Source organism: Thrips palmi, unplaced genomic scaffold, assembly GCF_012932325.1.
Source record: "Thrips palmi isolate BJ-2018 unplaced genomic scaffold, TpBJ-2018v1 HiC_scaffold_4, whole genome shotgun sequence".
In the NCBI taxonomy this organism is placed as follows: Eukaryota; Metazoa; Arthropoda; class Insecta; order Thysanoptera; family Thripidae; genus Thrips; species Thrips palmi.
Genome location: NW_023144631.1, coordinates 6,615,300 through 6,635,869, shown reverse-complemented (window position 1 = coordinate 6,635,869; position 20,570 = coordinate 6,615,300). Strand labels below are relative to the sequence as shown.

At 49.3% G+C, this 20,570-nt stretch overlaps 3 protein-coding genes across 5 annotated transcripts in view; 2 read left to right on the top strand and 1 right to left on the bottom strand.

Moving 5' to 3' along the window:
* Nucleotides 1-417: 417 nt before the first annotated feature.
* LOC117649245 (PAN2-PAN3 deadenylation complex catalytic subunit PAN2) lies at nt 418-11,432 on the top strand. 3 transcript variants are annotated; one of them, XM_034391819.1, is made up of 22 exons: nt 418-613; nt 867-1,051; nt 1,134-1,303; nt 1,389-1,509; nt 1,594-1,790; nt 1,883-2,090; nt 2,204-2,496; nt 2,586-2,682; nt 5,217-5,465; nt 5,550-5,789; nt 5,860-6,115; nt 6,470-6,574; nt 7,232-7,462; nt 7,574-7,740; nt 7,830-8,010; nt 8,090-8,241; nt 8,333-8,496; nt 8,630-8,856; nt 8,947-9,076; nt 9,168-9,389; nt 9,476-9,585; nt 9,662-11,432. In XM_034391819.1, exons 1-22 carry the CDS (start codon nt 568-570, stop codon nt 9,832-9,834), a joined length of 3,924 nt encoding a protein of 1,307 aa, XP_034247710.1. In that variant the 5' UTR covers nt 418-567; the 3' UTR covers nt 9,835-11,432. The 3 variants fall into 3 exon arrangements, with proteins under 3 accessions (XP_034247710.1, XP_034247711.1, XP_034247709.1); XM_034391818.1 differs by having other exon boundaries at nt 568-631; XM_034391820.1 differs by lacking the exon at nt 6,470-6,574 and having other exon boundaries at nt 418-631; nt 9,662-11,235.
* Nucleotides 11,433-11,990: 558 nt separating this feature from the next.
* The window catches only part of LOC117649947 (14 kDa phosphohistidine phosphatase-like), a 69,230-nt gene continuing 60,650 nt past the window's right edge, over nt 11,991-20,570 (top strand). The window contains exon 1 of the mRNA XM_034393146.1: nt 11,991-12,227. Within this exon, the coding sequence (XP_034249037.1) occupies nt 12,080-12,227 (148 nt within the window). The 5' untranslated portion in view covers nt 11,991-12,079. The remainder of the gene's footprint in view (nt 12,228-20,570) is intronic.
* The window catches only part of LOC117649945 (arrestin homolog), a 41,145-nt gene continuing 34,368 nt past the window's right edge, over nt 13,794-20,570 (bottom strand). The window contains exons 6-9 of the mRNA XM_034393143.1: nt 18,030-18,280; nt 16,926-17,033; nt 14,554-14,835; nt 13,794-14,004 (exon numbers count right to left, since the gene is read on the bottom strand). Of these exons, the coding sequence (XP_034249034.1) occupies nt 13,831-14,004; nt 14,554-14,835; nt 16,926-17,033; nt 18,030-18,280 (815 nt within the window). The 3' untranslated portion in view covers nt 13,794-13,830. The remainder of the gene's footprint in view (nt 14,005-14,553; nt 14,836-16,925; nt 17,034-18,029; nt 18,281-20,570) is intronic.

Genomic DNA, 20,570 nt, shown 5'->3' with positions numbered 1-20,570 from the left:
TCACGAGTGTGAGAGACGCGGCGACGAAAACGACTCGGAGTCAGTCTGCAATCAGTCTGAGACACGGCGCCGCGCTGCACAAAGAGAATAAATTAGTTCCTACCTGCCCCCTCTGCAATTACTAGTTTTCAGCACGCTGGAGCAACCAGCGAGCTATCTCACTGCAGGTCGCCGCTCGAGTTCCAGACACCTAGAGCCTCCAGGACCGTCTAGGATCAGGCGCTAGGCAGGCGGGGGTCATGGTGCCGCACCTTTTGCCTACCTTCGAGCAGATTGCACAGAGGCGTGTGACTGAGGTGTCCCTCCCTGCAACTGCAACGCGCGGCGGTTCGAACGCGCGCGCCTTCGCGTGCTTTGCCTTCCCGCCGCTACTAGCGCCTGCAGCGCCATCTCTCGGCACAATCGTCACTTGCCAACGACGCAGGAAAAACATATGATCCAATATGGCGGCGTTCTGGGCATGATTTTGATCGCTTGTTTGTAAACGTATGCTTGCTCTGCTTGCATGTGATAACAAACATCTCAATCAACATCATTCCTTGTAACGCCCCTGCTATGTGCTGAAGTATGGAGTTCTCCGGAATCTCTCACTATGGGCCTGGCGACGCGAACGGTACTTCAGATATGATTAGTGAGTGATATAACCTTCACAACATAACACCCTACTTGAAAATAATAACAAAGACCTACTTCCTACTTGTTACTTTCGTTATTTTTTTCGTGTGTGCTGCTAGGCTTAAAATTATTCCATTCAACATCGCGTCCTTGCAGCATTTCGTTTTTTAAGCACTCACTACTACACCAGATGTCAGCCACACTACACTGTTTTGCTGATAAATATTTAACAAATCTATCTTCTCTCCCAGTGTACAGTGAGAATGGAGAAATATATACCGATGAAAATGGACTGGAACAGTATGCAGAAACTTATTCTACTGATAATGAGTTCATCGAATCTCAAACCATCCTGGCTGATGGTGGTGATCGGTTTGGAGTATCAGCTGTTTCTTTTGATTTGGAGGAAGAATTGTTATGGATGGGAAATCAAGGAGTACGTTTGTAATGCTGTTGGTTGTTTTTGTGATTGTTGTTTCATACAAAATAGTCTCTTACGTAGCTGGTTTTGGCACTAGGGTCATGTGACTTCGTACTTTGGAAGCGGAGCTCAGAAATATACATCATTTCAAGTACATGCATCAGAAGAAGTGCGGCATATACTAACTGGAGAGGCTGGAATTCTTGCCCTCACTAGCAGTTCCTTAAGAGGCCAAATTCGTCGAGGGCTACCCATGTTTACTCATTGGTCTGAAAATATTTTTTTTTGTCTCAGTTATTTTTTCTTTTTTCATATTTTGACATATACACAATTTTTATTTGCTGCTTTACAGTTCTGAAAATATGGTAGAAATGCAGTGTATGCTGCAGACATCTCCAACATCTTTGTTAATGGGAGGTCACCAGGATAAATTAATTCAATTTGATCTTACCCAAGGCATAGAGACAGGATTGGTAAGAAGTATAAAAATATTTAGTAAAAAGTTTTTTAAATCAATTTAAATTTTAACTAAAACTTTTTTTACATGTCTCTTTTAGTTTGATGCTGGAGAAAATGGGTGTGCAATCCTTCGCCAGCATCCTAGATATTTATGTTCAGGGGATCCTTCAGGCAGGGTTGTACTGCGTGATCCTAACTCGTTGTCTGTTGAACATGTCCTAGAGACTCATTCGGGCAGTCTTTCAGATTTTGATGTGCACGGTAATCTTCTTATTTCTTGCGGATTTTCCAACAGGTATTTATTTTTTGTATCAAAAGCTCTTACTTTCAAGTAAATTTTTTTAAGAAACCCCTTTGTTTATTTAAAAAAAAACTTATATTTTAAAGGCAAGGGGCTTTATCAGTTGACCGCTTCCTTATGGTCTATGATCTTCGAATGATGCGCCTGGTAAATCCTATCCCAGTTGTTCTGGATCCTCTCCTATTGAGGTTTATGCCCTCTTTCACATCAAGAGTAGCTGTTGTTTCATCACTTGGTCAACTGCAACTTGCTGATACTGTCAGTCTGCAAACACCAAACCTCTCACTTTATCAGGTAAACTGTTATTGCTACCTAACTAAGAAAAAAGTCTAATTAATGAAACTTTATGACATTATACTGTAAATGGTTCAGTGCTTCATTTCTCTTTGTCTTGTTTCCTGCTCTAGGTTAACACTGCTGGTTCTCTCTGCCTTTCTTTGGATGTGTCTTCCTCCTGTCAGTGTTTAGCCATAGGGGATAGTGGGGGCTACATTCATGTTTTTACACCCACCACATCTGAGACTCCCATGATTAACACTTTCTCAAGGGAGACAGAGTTTGCCGATCAAATTGACATGCCTGCATCCATATCCATTAAAGATGAGTCAACATCCTTGGCTGGAATACCCCTTCCTTATCCCCCTCTTGGAAGCAAACTGCTTTCAGACTGGCCTGAACAATGTTTACAAAAAATCTACAGGTTAGATATTTCTTTTCCTAGAAGATTGATGTAAAATTTATTTTTGTGTGTGCTTTCTACATGTTCTAATAAATTTTATGTCACTTTAGGCCCACCCCACCAATAGATCCTGATATTCTCCGGTCCATGAAGATGCAAGGCACAATTGGATACGCTCCCAATCCCATGACTCGGCGTAGAAACCAAGTGAGACCATATCTCCATTTATAGGAAGCTGCTAGCTCTGCAGCAGGGTGCTTGCTGTGCTCATAGCTCTTTCTGGAAACTTTGCATTATTGCTTGTTTTGTTTCCACTGTTTAGCTTTTCATTTTCACATAATGAATGTCTTTAGATTATTTGTTGCGGATCTCAAACCTCAGGACAAATTTTTTTAATTCGTTTCATTGATTAAGGGGGCTCAGGCAAACTCAAACTGTTGAGTAAAGTTATTTCTGCCCCTCCTTTTTAAGAGGGTTTGATATTGAGTAAACTTTGTGAAAGTCTCCTACTTCCTACTCTGGTCACATCTTATACTTTTTAGTCTATCCAGTGACAGCTAACATTATAAGAGATCTGATTTTTATTGCCCCATTCTTTAAATTTTGTGTTTAGGGGCACTATTATTTGTAGTTTGTTAAAGTACAATTTTATTTTTGTTTGTTATGTTTTCAATTTTATTTTATCATTTGGTTTGACAAGTAGTATATGTAGATTCTACTTGCGTTTGTGCACGCCAGTTTCTGTGCAGATAATATTTCTTTTATTGTGAAATAGTAGACCTTGAATATGTGAGTGTCACATCCCATTTGGTGATAAGACAGTACTTAAGCTGAATAATAATTTTCCCTGCTACTGAAAGACATTTTACCTGTGGTGGTTTGACATCAATTTTCTCTCACTGATTTCTGCAAGGTGTAGTATTTTGTGCATTAAAGTTGTGTTTTTGAACCATTTTGGATGTGATGCTTTAGCATTGCATGCTTGGATAAAGCATGTTTTAAGGATGGGCTAAGGACATCAATAAGAGTGGTGTTGGGAGGGTATTATAAAGTGTGAGACTGTTTATTCAGGGAATCAAAAGCTTTTTCTGGTTTGGAGAAAAGAAGGTTGCAGGGAAAGCAGAACAAAGCCTGTTCTTACTTTCAAATAAGAAAGTGCTTAATTCAGCATTTATTTTTGTTTCAAGTGCAAATTAGATTATGCATGAAAATACACTCTGTAAATACTCATCATGAGCCTTCATCTCATTGTTCTGCTCTGCTCCTGGTTTTGTTCTCATCTTGTGGATCGTTGAGATGTAGAACTTGTGGTGCTGGTGCAATGCGATGCTTTTGTTAATGTTCACTTCACCGCTTTTATTTATCCTCTCATTGCCCACCTAACTCAAGAAGTTTTAAGTTTCACGTATTTGGGAGTATCCTCATGTCCCATTTCCTTGTTCCTTTTCTTTTTCATCTTTTATTTTAGTTCGTTTTATTTTATTTTTATCTCCCTAAAGAGTTCCTTAAACTTAGGAAAACGATGTTCAATTTGGACTGGCAACCAGTAGTATTCAAAGCATACATTTTTAGGGATTTGGCCAACAACTTGAGTCAGTATATTTTGAGTTAGAAGTAGTAGGCCACAATTGATACAGACCCATGCCATAAAATTGCTGACAACAGTGTTAGAACAGTCAGCTAGTAAAGCCAAAGAATGTTTCTCTCCTCCTTATAGTTCCTATCAATATTGTGTAAAACAGTTGTCGAACTGTTTCTCACTCAAAATCTGAGGCAATTATGTTCCTTTTATTTTGTTTGCATGTGTTTGTTTGTATTATCTACATAAGTTTATCAAAATAAAACTGTTCCTGTCATTTGTGTCATTTTTGTATACTCAGCAATTATGATTGTCTTGTTTATAATTATTAATATTGTTTATAATGCACACAAATGTAGCTTCACTCTCAGTTTTGATCTTGCAATTTGGTTTGGTCTCAACTTCTCTTCTCTTGTTGTTGCTAAAGAAATTTTTTCACACACTTAGGTTTTAAAACTTTATATTTCCTGTTTTTTTTTTTAACAATGGCAGGTTTCTTTGTAGTATTTATAGGTTCTGTAGTATGCATGCCTACTGCAGATGTTGATTGAAAGAGCGTTGTTAAATCATCTTGGTCTCCACCTTTAAATGGTGGGTTTAAAAAAGGTTGATTGATCTTCCACATAAGGGCCTGAATTGAAAAACAAAATTGGGATCCAGTTGCTTTTTTTAAAAGTGCTCAATTGCACACTAACTTGATTCCATTTGGTTAACCATGAATCTTTGGCGAGACAAATTTTCTTAAACACTGTAGTATATTAACTTTTTGATCGTTCTCACCCTATTGGGCTCATAGCCATCCTAATTTGATCAATAGCAGGCATGCACTTATCATCAGAGCTTATAGAGTGTTGTCTGATTTCAAACATTTTAAAATGCCAATTGATATTAACCTTATTAATTTTCTTATCTGCTCAACAATTCAACATAGATTTTTCAATTTATTTTTAAACAATAGATGCATTGGCCCAAGACTATCTCACACCTAACAGCATGGTAAATAAGGGAAATCTTCAATTCTCTTTGGAATATAGTATGTATCTTAATTTCTATTGATTGTAGTATAGGCATGAAAACTAAGGTGAGTGTGGCTGGAAACTCGCTTCCCCTTTTTCCTGAACTGTTAATATGATCATGTCTTGATTTCTTGTTGTATTCTCAGGTTCTCTATGAGCTGGACATGAAGAGGAGGAACGGTGTAGTCAATGGAAGTGGCCCTATGGGAGGAGAAGGAAGACCGAAAAATGGAGAAGAAGTTGGGTTTATAGCTATCCCCAAACGCTATCGAAAAGTTGAAGTGAAGTATTCACGAATGGGGATGGATGACTTTGACTTTGACATTTATAACAACACGTCATTCTCGGGTCTTGAAGCATCTCTCCCTAACTCCTATTGTAATGCAATGCTTCAGGTGTGTTGCACTTATCTTAAAATAGACAGGAAAATGTACTTATATATTTCCTTGTATTATGTTTTGTGTATTTTATGATTACAGATATTGTACTTCTTGGAGCCTATCAGATGTGTGATGTTATCACACATTTGTCAACGAGAGTTTTGCCTTTCCTGTGAACTTGGCTTCCTATTTCACATGTTGGATAAATCCCATGGTTTTCCTTGCCAAGCAGCTAATTTCCAACGAGCCTTTCGTACAGTCCCTGAGGCATACGCCCTAGGACTGCTGCTCTCAGACCAAAATCCAGAGAGTAAATCTAATCTTATACGTCTAATTCAGGTAAGTGGCTGTTTTCATACCCCTTTCTTGGAAGCCATCGGGGAAAACTCACCGAATATTTTGTCAACAGAGCTGGAATCGATTTATCCTTCACCAAATGCACTATGAACTGCTTGAAGTCAAAAAGCATCAAAATGAAATCCTCAAACAGAAACAACAACGAGAGCGGAAAGAACTTCAAGACGCTCAGCCACCATTTGTCTACAATGAGCAGGAATTTCCCAGCATCGCAAATCCTGTCATTTCAAGTAATGTGCAGTGGCGCCTTCAACCTAGTACTGCAACAGATGTCCCAAATCCAACTGATGTTATAATTGCCGCGCAAGGTATGAGATTTTTTTCTCCACCCATTGACAAATTTTTTTTCCGGCACAGATTTTACTTGTAACACTTTCTTACTCACATACAAACACAAATATATTTTTCTACTAACTGTAAACTCACTGCCTATTTACATGCAGATTGATTAAAATTGTTTCCATAGTTTCCTCTCCATTAATTAAGGGCTTCTTGTTTTCGACCGGCTCTCTCTCAATAACAGCTATCTTGAAAAAGAAATTACTTAACAACGGCTTTCTTTTTAATTCACACATGTACATGATATGTAGCTACACTGTTAATACAAATTAGTTTAAGAACACAACCTAATAGTTCACCCTTTGTATGCACTTACTGCATAGCGCAATCTCAGTTTTGGGAGATGGACCCATACCTCTGTGCCTACCAAGATGAAAGCAGATACTGGTGGCTTCCAACCGGTACCACCTATTATTCTTACTACCAAGGTACTCACTCGTCTGTAGTGTGTTACGTAGCTTCTTTTGGTGCAAATGCATGATGGATGAAGTACCATTTCCAATTTAAGTTTTTTTATGACTTCAATTTTCAATTATTTCTGAAGCAGTTTGCTTTTATGGTTTGATGCTTGTGGTAATGTTTTTTTCTAACTAATGAAAAAATCTTGTCTAGTGTTACCTCCATAAGTGGGGTAAAATACTTACACTGTAAGAATATATTTTTGAATCTGTACATGGCTTATGTTGTATGTAGCTGTGGTCTTTGAGACACTGAACCATTGCTTGCCGCCGATGTGTATCATAGGATGTACATGTTTTTACACCAGCTGAGGTGCTCTGATATAAGACATCGGATTTTAATTCTTGCTTGAACCTCATGTAGTTATCACAGTAGGCAGTTTTACATTAAGATTTTCACCTCCACCGTTGTTTATATCATCACTTTTCCGTGCATTTAGTTTTATAGTGTGTATAAACTCTGTAATTTTTTAATTTATTTATGTTTTTTTGCGTAGCTTGCTATTGCACTTCCCTAAATGTGTTGGAGCTCTGTTTAAGTGTTAGACAAAGTTCTTCTGTAATTGTTCAGATAATTATCAATCATGGGAACAGACTTAAAGGCAGCACCTTAATTTTGCTTTACAGAGGCTTCTATTTCTAATGGAACGATCCCATCTCAACCTATCATCTCCCAAGTTATGGATAACTCATCTGAAACTGCTAACACAAAAGAGAAGGAAGATGACACAACTGAGATATCACGTTTGCTTGGAAGTAAACAGATTCACACGCATCGCTGTTTGAAATGTGGTAGACAAGTTAGTAAGGAATCTGTCTTGCTTTTGTGCAATCTTGTGTACCCAGAATCAAAAGAAGGTAAGAAACATCGCAACTCTCATGCGTACTCCTACAGATACTTGCTTACATGGAGTTGCTGTGTTTTCATCTTAAAAGTGAATTCTGCTAATAAAATTTTTGATCTTGCAGGTGTGCAGCACACATTTGGACAGGTTCTAGGACAGAGTTTATGTCCTGAGCAAGTCACTCCAGCTTGGTGTGATTCTTGTGATCGCTTCCAACCAACAAAGCAAAGTCGCGGGCTGAAGCAGCTTCCTTGCATTTTATCAATAAATTGTGGCTTGGACAATGCCAAGGTACTTCAGACACAAGTTTTGGTTACCATTTTGGAGGGTTTCTCCCCTTAATACAAACAAGCCGTTCTTGAAACTTTTTTTGTTTTCAGGATAAAACTTTTTGGCAGATCCAAATGGATCTGATTGTAAAGAAAGTTATTGAAATGACAGGTGGTGAGGTTGAAACGCCAGCCCCAGTTGTGCCTCAGCCCTCGCCTACAAAAGCTTGCCGTTATGGCTCTGCATGCACAAGACCAAATTGTCGTTTCCGTCACCCAGGTCAAAATATGGGTGAGAAATACTTCCTATTAATCTTTCAATGTGGACCATAGATCTCATGTGTATTAAATCGCATTTGTCTCATTTGCAGAAAAAGAGACACAACAAAACAAAACAACAACCAACTCTCAGTTTTATTCCACTACCTCGTGGTTGCCTCTTAGTATTTGTATGGAGCGTTTGTCAAATGGGTCTGTCCGAGCTTACAACATTAATGACCCTTCAGAGAAACCAACTGATTCGGTAAATCTACCATTCAAACAATTAACTTTCAAAAGAATTCTGCATTATTTTTTATTTTTTACTTTTAAATTTTTATTGTCTTATTGTCTAGGGTGAAGAAGTTGTTCAGTCATCTGTCTATGATCTCATGGCTGTGGTATGCCATGTCAGTGATGAGAAGAAAAATCTTGTCTCTTTAGTGAATGTGGGTGCTGGCTACCATTCTAGATTGGGAGGTGCTCCTCTCAGTAATTGGTATCTTTTCAATGATTTTTGGTGAGTATTTTAGGAAGATAAAATCTCTGTTATTACAGTGCAGTACCTCACGTCAGGGTTATGATTGTTCTTCTTTTCAAAAACAAATCAAGCATGCTAAAACCGTTTTGTTTCTTTTCTAAATTCTTAATAGCATTACTCCTGTTAATGCACAAGAGGCTATTTGGTTCAGCTTGGACTGGAAAGTTCCATGTGTTTTATATTGGGTTAGTCGAGATTTACCAAAGGACCTTGTGCCTCCTGTGAATATCCCGCTCACTGCGGAAGTATTTAATGAGGACAATTCTTTGGCAAGGAACAATGGGGCTCGTAAAATGATTACATTCACCCCATTAATGGCGGAAGAAATGCCAGCTCCAGGTGTGTATCCAGACTTTTTCAGTTTGTAATTCATAACACCTCATAAAATTATCTCATCTTCTCTTATTTTATAAAAATTAAAAATTTCAGGAGAGCTTGTTGCTGTGGATGCAGAGTTTGTCACTTTAAATCAGGAAGAGTCAGAATTAAGAAGTGATGGAAAAGTTTCTACAGTGAAACCTTCTCACAAATCTGTGGCTCGTATCACCTGTGTCAGGGGGTCTGTTTCCATAGTTTTCTGTGAATTTATACTTAATACCAACAATTTTGATTGACTTGTCTATGTCATACATTTCATTTTCTCTTTTCAGACAAGGGCCCAGGGAAGGGACACCATTTATTGATGACTATATTTCAACTCAAGAGCAGGTGGTTGACTATCTTACAAAATTCTCAGGAATAAAGCCGGGAGACTTGGATGCCAATTTCAGTTCAAAACATCTAACCACACTCAAATCAACATATCAAAAGCTGAGATTTCTCGTTGACACTGGTGTAAAATTTGTTGGTCATGGCCTCAAAAATGATTTTAGGTGCATTGTTTTTTCAAAGCCAATTCTTTATCCCTTTCTTACAGTGTTTCGAACCTTTCTTTACAATATTTTCCTTTTGTTTACAGGGTTATTAATTTGGTTGTTCCTCCAGAGCAAGTAATTGACACTGTTCTACTGTTTCATCTCCCTAATCATAGGCTGATCTCCCTTCGATTTTTGGCGTGGCATTTCTTAGGTAATTTGGTCTTAGTAGATGGGTATTATGATTATGTTAAATAATCCCTAGCAACTTGTTATGATTCCATTTACAGGTATGAAGATTCAGTCTGTGACTCATGATTCTGTTGAAGATGCCAGAGCAGCTCTCCAACTTTACAAAAAGTACAAGGAGATAGATGCCCAGGGAAAACTCAAGGACACTTTAATAGATCTCTATAGAGTAGGGAATCAACATCAGTGGAAGGTCCCTGGTGTTGATGACTGAAATCTGACACCTATAATTTACAAGAGACTGTTTGATTAACAATAAATGTTTGGGTCTGGTGAGAATAATTGGGAAATCTCACCAACTGAAGTACCTGTTAAGAATCAATGGTTGGGCTCATCCAATCGAGGCTAGAATTAGGTTTAAAAGAGGCTAGATGTTCTGATTGAATTTGCCGAAGATCTCTGTGCCAGAAAATACTTTCCCCATAAATTTTAGACTAAGTGGCTCTTCTTATGTGATTTTAGCAACCTTTATTTGACTTTTTATTTTGTAAGGTTTGCACCTGGTGTTTTAATGTTTCATGGTCTTTACCAAATGAGTCACAATCACGTACAATGTTAGATGATAAAACAAGACATATTTTTAATGAAATTTTGCTTGGATGTCAATGCTCTTTACTTCCTTTCAAGTGCAGCACAACACATACTTCCCCTCTTCGATTCAAGCGTCAAATGTGGTAGCTTTTATGCCTTAAGACCCTAGCTATAAGTCTGTTGTCACCTACCATTAATGAAATTAATTGGTGATCATTAAGTTTGCTGATACAGGTCAAGTTTTACTTAAGTATATGTTTCCCTTTTAAATGAGTTCCTACATTTTCATTCCTGACTCTGCTGAGGAATGGATGTTTTACTCCTTTCAGGAAAATTTTGGTTGTGTATTTTAGTTTAAAACAAATGTTTGTACCAGGTATTTCTGTGTTTTTTTTCCATTACACTTTCTTTTTGTGTCAATGTTTTTACTGTACAGGGTCCTATCTATTTGAGGATACCAATCATGTGACAGATCCTTGTTTCAAGATACAAAAATCAGTCTACAACTTTTATTTAATTTTTTTTTCAATTATTGTTATATTTATTTTTGTGTTTAGTAACTCTTTCTCCACCATCAATTTTTTTTTAAAGTGTATTCATGTCAAATCTTACCTTGCTAACCAAGCTGAAAGTGTAATTAATAGAGAGAGAGAGAGTGTGTGTAATTGCCTTTTTAGTTGGCCTGCAAGTGCAAGCCCCATCTGTTCAACTGTTGAACATTGGAAACGTTTCTTGTTTCCAATATCATTATTTTACTGTGCAATATTTATTTAAAGATACAGTCTCTCTCAAGTGGAGTATTTCCTCCCTCTCTTAAAGAAGGAAGGCAGGAAAAGAGTTAATGAATTTATGGTATAGCAGGTTTCATCAACGTTAGAATTTTCTCTTTGTCACATTCCACTGTTCAGTTTTTCTTGACTCATTTTCTGCTTGAAGATACCATCTATTTATATATCTTTTTAAAAATTTAGCAATTTAAGGAGGGAAACATTTTTTTGGGCAACTAGTTTAGTGAGCCACTGTGTCATGTGCCCATACTTTCAATAACAAAGTTGATGCAATACCAGGTCCCTATTGTACAAATAACCTCCAGTGATATGTGATATGCTCCCAGGGAGTTCCTATTTGCCAGGATATTTATTCTTCTCAGATTAAGTCGCATACCCAATGTGTTGTTATTTTTTGTATGAGCAGTATTATATTTTGTAATACATTGTCAAGTCAGTGAGCTTGTTGTGATGTCATGTTTTACAATTTTCAAATAAATGTCTTTTTTTCCTACGTGTCACATTTTTTTCTATCCATACCACCACCCTGCACTGCAAGAGTGCCTCGGTAGGCGACTAAGCTGAACTACGGACCTCTGTCGCCCACGGGCGGGATAGCAGTTAGAGCCTAGACACACTGGGCTCGTTTCTGTCCATCGAACCCCACTACTACGAGGACGAGGGGACAGTTGTAGAGCCTCATTTTTATTAAACTATTCAAACGAATTCTGGCAATGTGGCTGTTTTTGCATCTCGGCTTACGTAAATAATGACGATTGACCAACATCGATGTTGGTCGAATATTTTTTATTTAACATTTCAGAGAGGGTTGTTTTCGGTAGAGGTGCTGCTGAAGGCGGCCTGTCAACGCAAAATATTTCAGAGAGATTGCCGCGCTCTCACGTCGCACACTGACCGACCAGGTAACCGGGCCGAAACGATCTGCAGCCTGCACAGATTGGGGGAAAGGGGGAGGGGGGAGGCACGCCCTCCGCCCACACGTCCGTCGGGACTCTATTTCGGTTTCCCTGCTTCGGTGAGTCACGGGGCCACCGTGCGCGCTGCGCTGCGCTGCGCTACGCGCCCAGAAGCTAGAACGACGTCGTCGTGCTCATTCACCCCGCCCTGCCGTCAGCAGCTCAGCGAGCTCAGCAGCACGCCATGGCGCACAAGCTCGCGGCAACGCCAGACGTGACCATCGACGAGGAGGGCAAGTTCAAGTACGTGCTGCTGCAGCTGTACGTCGAGCCCAAGGCCGCCAACGTCGCCAAGCTGGTGGTGCGCGGCGCGAGGTGGGCGCCCTTCCACGGTGAGTCGTACTGCCTACGTTCGCAGTGCCTCTCAGTGCCGCGAGGTTGGCAGCACCGAGCACGCGTCCCACAGGGGCTTCCCTCGGCTGGCTGCGGCCAGGCCGGCCAGGCCCGGGGAGGTGGGGGAGGACAATGACCATTCGGAGGATAAGTCAACACACCGACTTTGTCATCATAACTTTATTCGTCTATTAAAATACAATGATATGTCAGGGAATGGGGTGTGGTACTGGGATTCCAAGGGCCGTAGTCGTGTCATGAGCCAACCTCGGTCGCCGGCTGTTCGGCCTCTGGATTCCCCCTCCAGGATTCTGATGCTACAGACGAGATTCATTTCATACGCAAATTTCTCTTTTTGCATGACTCTATTAAAAAACACACACACAGACGCACTCGCTCACACACAAATAATGCTATTAACAAAGTTGACGGGGTATGCCGCACTATACTACAACACTCCACGGGTTTTGCTCCTGCTCCACCGCACCAACTCCACCACCCTGCAAGATGCTAGCGAAGAACCGCTGCTCTAGGAAAACTAAAACGGATTTCTTCACGAGCCTTTAGCAGTGTAGGGGAAGCCGAGAACGTTCACGGTGCGATTTTCGAAGGTCTGGAGCCACGTGTGCGGTCGAAGTTCGGTTACCCGTACTTGGTCGTCGAAAGGCCACAGAGCCATTGGGCGCGAAGACTGCGACACGAGGTCACAAGTTAAGAAGGCCGTCGGGCAACAGGGGGTGGAGACCAAAGACCAGTCCTGACAGAAGATCGCCTACTCACAGGGTCCAAAGGCCGTAAGTTGGGTAGGCCATGAGGCCCAGCTGGGGCCTCACCAGAAGCAGAAGGCCTGGCCAGAGAGCCTAGCCAGAAACTCGCTATGGTCACTAGTCACTAGTAAGGCCGTTAAACAGTCACTTGGTGAGGCTGGAGAAGTGTGGCGGGACGGTCGAGCCTTTTGGCCGACCAGTTCGTCACTGTTTCGGCGGGCACCGCTTGGTGAAGCAGCACAGCGCGCGCTGGACTTGCTGCAGGCGGTCGTGGCCGTGAGCGCTGCCCTGGCCGTGGCCCTGGCCGTGGCCTTGGCCGTGGCCCGGAGCAGCGTGGCCGCCTGCGCCGTTGCCGGCCTTGTCCTTGTGCCTGGGGGTCTTGGGGGTCTTGGGCGTCCTGGGGGTCCGGGCGGGCGACGGCGCCGCGGTGTGCGGCGCAGAGTGCGCCCCGGAGTGCGGCCTGGAGGTCGAGGCGACCGCCCCGTCGTCGACGGTGACGTCAGCGGCGGAAGTGGAGGGCTTGTCACGCGGCTCCCCCTGGAGGCCCTGGAGTTGGTCCGAGAGACGCGGCGACCCCCCGCAGCCGCCGCTCTGCGACCCTCATGTGTCACCGCCGGGCAGCACCGGGGGCGTCGACGCGGCGTCGTCGTCGCACGTCATGATGACGTCCGCGTCGCGCATCTGCTGCGCCATGCGGGCCTTGCCCGTCTCCTCGGGCTGCTGCTGCTGCTGTTGACTCCGGCGGCCCGCGTTGGCCGAGGACGCGCGCCGCGACCCGCCGCCGCCGTGGTGCTCGCCGTCGCCGTCCGCGCCGCCGGGCTGCAAGACGGTCAGGTCAGAGAGAGACAACAACGTCGCACTTGGTGCTGTTCTGAGAAAGACGCCGTACCCTGTCGCAGCACGGCACGCTGCTGAGGCAGGGCAGGTCCGAGTCGTAGGAGGAGTGCATCAGCGTGAAGGGGAGCTTGACGGACAGCTCGCCGCCCATGGCCCCCACCAGCAGCTTCACCTGGAACGAGAAGAACACATTTGTACACTCGGGTTTCCTTCCCGCTTGCTCTTTGTTTGCTGCCGTCGTGGGCTGTGTCCATGAGGAGGGGCGGCGGGGCGGCGCGGGTGGTCCGGCAGGCCCACCCAGTCCACCCAGTCCGCCCGGACGCAGGTGGCGCCGTGACTCTATCCTCTATCCGGCATTTGGCCATCCGGCCGCGCTCATTTATTTAACGCGCCCCTCTGGCCGTCCGGCGCGCGGCCTCCGTGCGGCGGGCCGAGCCCCGGCCGAGTCCTGGCCCAGTCCTTGGTCCTCGGCAGCCCGCCGGCAGGGCGCGGCAGGGCAGGGCCTTTCACAGACGCCTTTCATGGCTTTCAAAGCGGCCGCCTCGGACGCAGCGCGCAGCGGCCGGCATGGTCTATGCATGAAGCGTGTGGGCCTTGGCAGCCTTGGCAGCCCTGGCGGCCCTGGCCCTTCCATAAGGCAGTGGCGTGGTCGTTCCATGCCATTCCATGCCATCCGTGCCGGCCAGACACTGCAAAACAAGCTGGCGAACCAGGCGCTCACCTTGACGTAGTACGACACGTAGATGGCGAACACGTTGCGGTCGTCCGGGGAGTTGGACGCGCACGTCACGGTGGAGGCGAGCGGGGCGCCGCCCCTGGCGAACGAGTCCTCCAGGGCGATCCAGTTCTTGGTGGTGCCCTTCTCGGGGCTGAGCGCGTACACGCGGTCCAGGGAGGTGCCCGGGCCCAGCGGGCACTGCTCCCGCGAGTTGATGAGGGCGACCACGTTCTTGAACTTGCCGTTGGAGAACATGCACACGTCCACGTGCTGCACGACGAACACCTGCGGCAGCAGCAAGCAGCACACGCGCCAGAGTTAGTGAGCGTTGTCCACATAAACAGTCTTTTTTGCCATCGAGCAGGCCAAAGGTGTTTTTTGGCTGTCGCCTCGCACTGTACCCGGCCCGCTCTATAAGTTGGCGAGACAATCGACCCAAATGGAGGCCCCCAAAGTGACCCACCCCGCCCTGCCCCGCCCCGCCCCGCTTGCCACGCAGGGTGGCGGCGAAATCGGCGCGTTGTCTGCGGATTATTTCCCCGATCGGAGACGGTGGGGCCGGAGAGAGACAGAGAGAGATAGAGAGAGGGGCGGGAGAGGGAGTCGCTGGCTTTCTAACGACAGCCGGAGACACAGCGACGCAGCCCGGCCTCCTTCCCGAGCGCCGCCCCCGCCGCCCCCGCCGCCCCCAGCACCCGCCGGCCCCCACTCCTCCGGCAGTCCCCAGGCAGCAGCAGCGCCAATTGGGGGGCGCCAAGTTTTGATGCCATAATCTATTTATTCTGGACGCTGCTCGCCACTGCTGCCCCACCGCCCCCGACGCCGTCGGGGCCGTCGGGGCCGTCCAGCACGAAGCCGAGGAAGTTTCTGCCGCCTGATGCCGAAGGATCGTTTCGTCGCTCCGTCTCTCTCGCACCCGAACGGCACGCCCCGTGAGTGCGAGAGAGACAGAGCCTCCGGACTCGGGCGGCTGGCCGTAATGAGGCGAGCAGGCTCGGTCCAGATCAGTTTCTCGGCGGGGCTGTCCCCGCTGTTTGCTAACAGCGTCTGGCAACTGGACGGACTCCTCTCCCCCTCCCCTCCCCCTTCTCAACGCCGCAGCCAATCAGGGGCCGTGCTGCACACACCTGCCGGGGAGGCCTTCCGGGAACACGGCGATCCCCGGGGGCCGCCGTCAAACTACAGCCGCGGGCTGCAGGCTGATGGGCTGAGCCCGAACAGCGCGCATCCGTCGCCCCGTCTCCCTCGCACCCCTGCGGGACTTGCGGGACGGCCCGCGAGTGCGAGAGAGACAGCGACGACTGGGCGGCCGGCGGGGAGGTGGCGCGGCGTGGCCATGCCGTGGTGGTGGCCAAACACGGCGCTAATGGCGCGGAGTGGCGACCGCAGCCGCCAGGCCACATAAAGTGGCGTCGAGTGGAACAGAGTCAACAGCGCCAAATTAAATGTCGCCCGGCCGGCCGGCTCGTATTCCCTCTCGAAACATGCACACTGCGTACCCGCCCCGCCCCGCCCCGCCCCGCCCAGCCGTTATTACAATGTTGCACATCCAGCAGGGCGCAGCACGGCGCGGTCTCGGTGGATTTGAGGCGCCACGCCACCGCAACCCCCCACCGGCCTGTTGCAAGTCGCAATGCCGCCCCGCCCCGCCCCGCCCCGCCCCGCCGCTCTGGCTCGCTGCATTTTTCATTTCCCCGCGTGAGGCGGAGTGAAGTCGACCACAGCGAACGGGAACGGATCGGAATGGGTGCGTCCGAAGGTTCGGCGCCGCGCAGCCCGCAGGGACTGCCCTGCTGCCCTGGACGCCGGCGGGTTTGACGTTTTGGTTCGACGCCGCGGACGCAGCCCCGCCTTTGCCTTTATTGTTCCACTGCTGGCTGGCTGGCTGGCTGCCTGGCTGGCTGCCTGGCGGGGCATGCTGCGGTTCGCCCCACCTTGCTGCCCCGGATAGCATCACGATGCTGCGCTGCGCAGTGCCGCGTGCTGCACGGGCATTGATTTGCGTCGCATCGCGCTGCAGGCGGCGGCTGCATTGCACTGGGCGACGTAGGGACGCTGGGACGCCAGGCCACTATAAATCCCAGACCAGCAGGCAGCCCAGGCAGGCAGGGGGATGCGTTGGCCAACGGCTGCTCTGTATTAATGGCCCCGAATGGCACAGTGCACCGCTGGCCCAGTTTGTTACCGCCCAGCTCACTGCACACGGCTGCAGGCTGATTCGGATAGTCGTTTCCGTCGCTCTGTCTCTCTCGCACCCATACGGCACGGCCCATACGTGCGAGAGAGACAGAGCGACTCAAACGACTCTCGGAATCTGCTGCTGCTACCGAGGCTTCTAGTGCTACCACCACGGCGACTACTGCCGCCCCACGCACCTTGATGCGGCGCACGCTCCTGCTGCTGTTGTTGTGCACGGCCACGTTCACCATGACGGTCTCGCCGTGGTTGTACACGGCCTTGTTGAGCGACGCCTCCAGCTCCACCTGAATCGAAAAAAAATAAAAAACAGAATCAGAAACACGGCGTTCATTTCATTGTCTCCTTTTTCGGCGCGTCGCGTCCCGGTCGAACAATGGCCGACAACGACCCACACAGCAACGTCTGCCCGTCCTTTCCCGCGCACCGCACCGCCGAGGTGCCGACGTCAATTGGAAAGGTACAGCGCTCGTGCTGATTACGCAAACGGAGTCGTGTTTTCTTTCCATACCGACGGCGTATGCATCTCCGCGGAGCGCCCCGCCCCGCCGCCCCGCCACGCCGTCGAGCTGACGGAGTTTGCTTCCGAGGCGGGGCGGGGCGGGGCGGGGCGGGGCGGGGCGGGGCGGGGCGGGGTGGGGCGGGGCGGGGTGGGGCGGGGCGGGGCGTTCGGCGAGGTGCGCCAGATAAAGGGAAGGGTCCTCGACTTGGTCGACGGGGTCGCCAGGAGACTCGGCGAGCTGCTCCACGAACGCGGAGTAGGGTGCCGCGAGCCGCACTAGAGCCATAGGCCATCATCCTTTGTGGAGCACGGTGACCAAACGAGGCCCCCCGTCATGGCCTCCCTCCACCCTCCGGCACGCCAAGCACCCAACGGTGAGTGTCGGTGGGAAGGGAGGGATGGAGATATGTCTGAAGGGGATGCCTGGATATCTACGTCCACCACCTGGCTCCCGGCTCAACCACACACCGAGTGGCCTCGGTCGCATGCTGGGACCCTCCCCTCCCCTCCCCCTCCCCCTTTCGCTCTATCGGGGCTTTGCAGTGCCGATGCCCCCAGCATTGTGGCTGGCTCTGCCGGAAACCCTGCGGTCCGCGGCAAAACGGACGACGGGTTGAAAGCGCCTGCGGAGTGGCGTGTAGGCAGCGCGCTCGGCGGCGACGTCCGTTGCGTTGCCTACCCGCCGCTCCGCAGGCGGCGGCGTGGCGCAGCGGCGCAGCGGTGCACTGCACTGCCACCTTCGGCCTCCGTCTTGCCTTACATGTCCCCGTCGTGCACGCACCTTGCCGTCGCTCAGCAGGAAGGGCTTGTCGACGGCGGCGTGCGGCGGCCGCAGTTGGCTGGCGGGCTCCGGCTCCGGCTCCTGCCCGTCGGCCGCTGGGTCGGCGTCGGCGTCGGAGGCGGGGGCGGGGGTGGGGGCGGGCGCGGGGGCGGGGGCGGCGATGGGGTGGGGCACGCCGGGGGCCATGTGCAGCACCCGGATGCCCATCCGCACCATGCTGCGCCTGTTCACCTTCTCCTCCGGCCGCTCCGCTGCAAGCAAAACGAACAACAAGAAAGAGATTAAAAACGAGACATGGAAGAGAGGCGAGGGGTGGGGGTGGAGGGGGCGCGGGCACACGGTAAAGCGAGGGTACACTGCAAGCTCGGCGACGGCCAAGGCGCGTGCAACGTTGCAGGTGCGGCGCAGTCTACCGGGTGGATCGAGTCAGGCGGGCAGGGCGAGCAGGGGTGCGTCCTCGCCAGAGTGCATGGAGTAGATGGAGTAAGCAAAAGGCGTGCGCACTTACAAAACTTGGCGCTCGCGCTCACGCCCCTGCCCGGCTTGGCCGGCTTGGCCGCCTTGCCCGGCTTGCCTTGGCTTTGGCCCTCGGCGGGGTAGGGCCAGCAGGGCTGCAGAAGCGTGCACGTCCCTGCGGGGAAGGGCAACCAGGCTCTTACTCGTCTCGCTCCCAGAACCTCCAAACATGCAGTGCACTGCGCACACGTCCGTTGGTGGGTTCGAAACCTTTGAAAGCAGCTCGTAAGCGTCACGGTGCATCGGAGCGTTGGAGCCACCACCTGTGCGAGCGATGTGCCACGCCGTAGTATCAGCTTAAAAACCAGTTATGACCGCTAAAAGTTCACCGATTTTCCCTGGTGCGTCAGAATGACTTCGTAATCACTGCGTGATTTCTTCGTAAGTTTAGATCAACCTAAAAGTTTTCGCGTTTGGAGTCGGGGCATACAGTGGAGGCCCCGCTGGGTTCGCCTTTACCAAAATGACAGCCGTTCTCCCCGGAGCCAGCAGCACTGAAAGGCATTAGACTGCTCATTGTGGGATCGGGGCAAAGCCGGCAAAGCAGCACAGCGGCCGAAGGAAAGGGAATATCACTTTACTGGAGCCTGGCGTACCGCCCCGCCCTCGCTCCACCCTCCGCGGCCGGCCCGCGTGCCGCGTAGTGCCTGGGGCCGGGGCCCGGCCTGGGGCTCGGAATATGGGGCCTGGCCAGGGCCCCGCGGACGGAGTAGGGAGCATGGAGCGAGGCATGGAGGCAGTCTGTCTGGACAAAATTGAAGAGGCTCGCCGGGGTGGGGGATTTATCCGTGCTCGACCTCCGGCCTTAACGAGAGCAGTGGCATTATAGACCTTCGCTGAGGAGAAAAAGGGGAGGGGAGGGGGGTGAAAGCGGCGAAAGCAGCGCAAGCAGCGCAAGCATTGTTCACCTTGCACTACCCCGCCACTCCACTCGGCGAGCGGGGCAAGGCGAGGGCCCTCCACGCAGGGCGGCGTGTCGTGTCGCTGCGTTCGGAGTCCGCGCTCGCACTCATTAGGCAGCCCCTCCCCTCCTCCTCCCCCTCCCCCCTCCCCGCCGCCCTCATCTCGCCGGGTAATGTCTTCAGGCTGCGCTATCCCTAATCATAGCTCGGGAAAATGGTTCGGAACCTTGCCGTATACTACAGCTCCCCTCACCCAGGCGTTTGCCTGCGGTAGTTAGAACACAAAGATCACGTCGAAATAGCCTCATAGCGGCCCTAAAAAATCGATGTAAAATTTTTTTTGCTTCCGGAGCCCTTTTACAGAGGGTCGTGAATGTTGAAATACTGTTCTCGCCAAATCAGGTGGAACGCGGGAAATCACTTTTTGTTTCGTCGATCTTCATTTTTCGTTTCATTTTGGTTTTGGAATAAGTTTCCTCGGCGGTCCCGATTGGCCACCCTGTCGGTGCCCTGGGGCTGCCGGGCCGGGGGCCGTGCCCGGCGCCTGGCCTCGCCGGGGGTGGAGCTCCCACACTGTCTAATTGCAGGAGGCCTTAGCGCAGAGCCGGACGAGCGACGCAGAGCAGCGCAGAGCAACCCGCCCGGAAAATTAAAAGCAAATTGGACTTCGGATTCGTCATCCGCGTGTCCGCCCGTTCCGTGCCCCGTCCTGCCACTGCGTGCCACGTCCCACGGGCCGAAGGGAAGGCACCGAGTGTGTGTGCGTGTGTGGGTGTGTGTCCGTGCGTGGGCGGGTATCGTGTGTTTGTTTCCAGATAAACGTTCCTCCAGCGTCTTCTCAGCAGCCCTGTAAGCGTACGCCCCCCGCGGCGTGTGGTGTATGAGTGTGAGCGGACTGTGTGTGTGTGTGTGTGTGTGTGCCGACAAAGAATGCCGCAGCTGCTTGTTCCCCGCCGCGTTGTGCGTTCCCCCGTTCCGCGTTTCCGCCTCGGCGCGTCGGACAGCCTAATTTCCACCTTTCACTGCCGCTTCCAGCTTCCAGCTTCCAGCGCTGCCGACGCGAACAGTGCACAGTGTAGCAGAGCGCGGCAAACTTTGAGGATGGCCGAGGAAGGCCGGGCGC

Excerpts from the sequence above, each read along its gene's own strand:
- LOC117649245 (XM_034391818.1), top strand. The coding sequence starts at position 568 with ATGGAGTTCTCCGGAATCTCTCACTATGGGCCTGGCGACGCGAACGGT. Across the intron at positions 2,497-2,585 it reads TGTTTACAAAAAATCTACAG|GCCCACCCCACCAATAGATC; the intron begins GTTAGATATTTC and ends ATGTCACTTTAG. Across the intron at positions 7,463-7,573 it reads GTACCCAGAATCAAAAGAAG|GTGTGCAGCACACATTTGGA; the intron begins GTAAGAAACATC and ends TTGATCTTGCAG.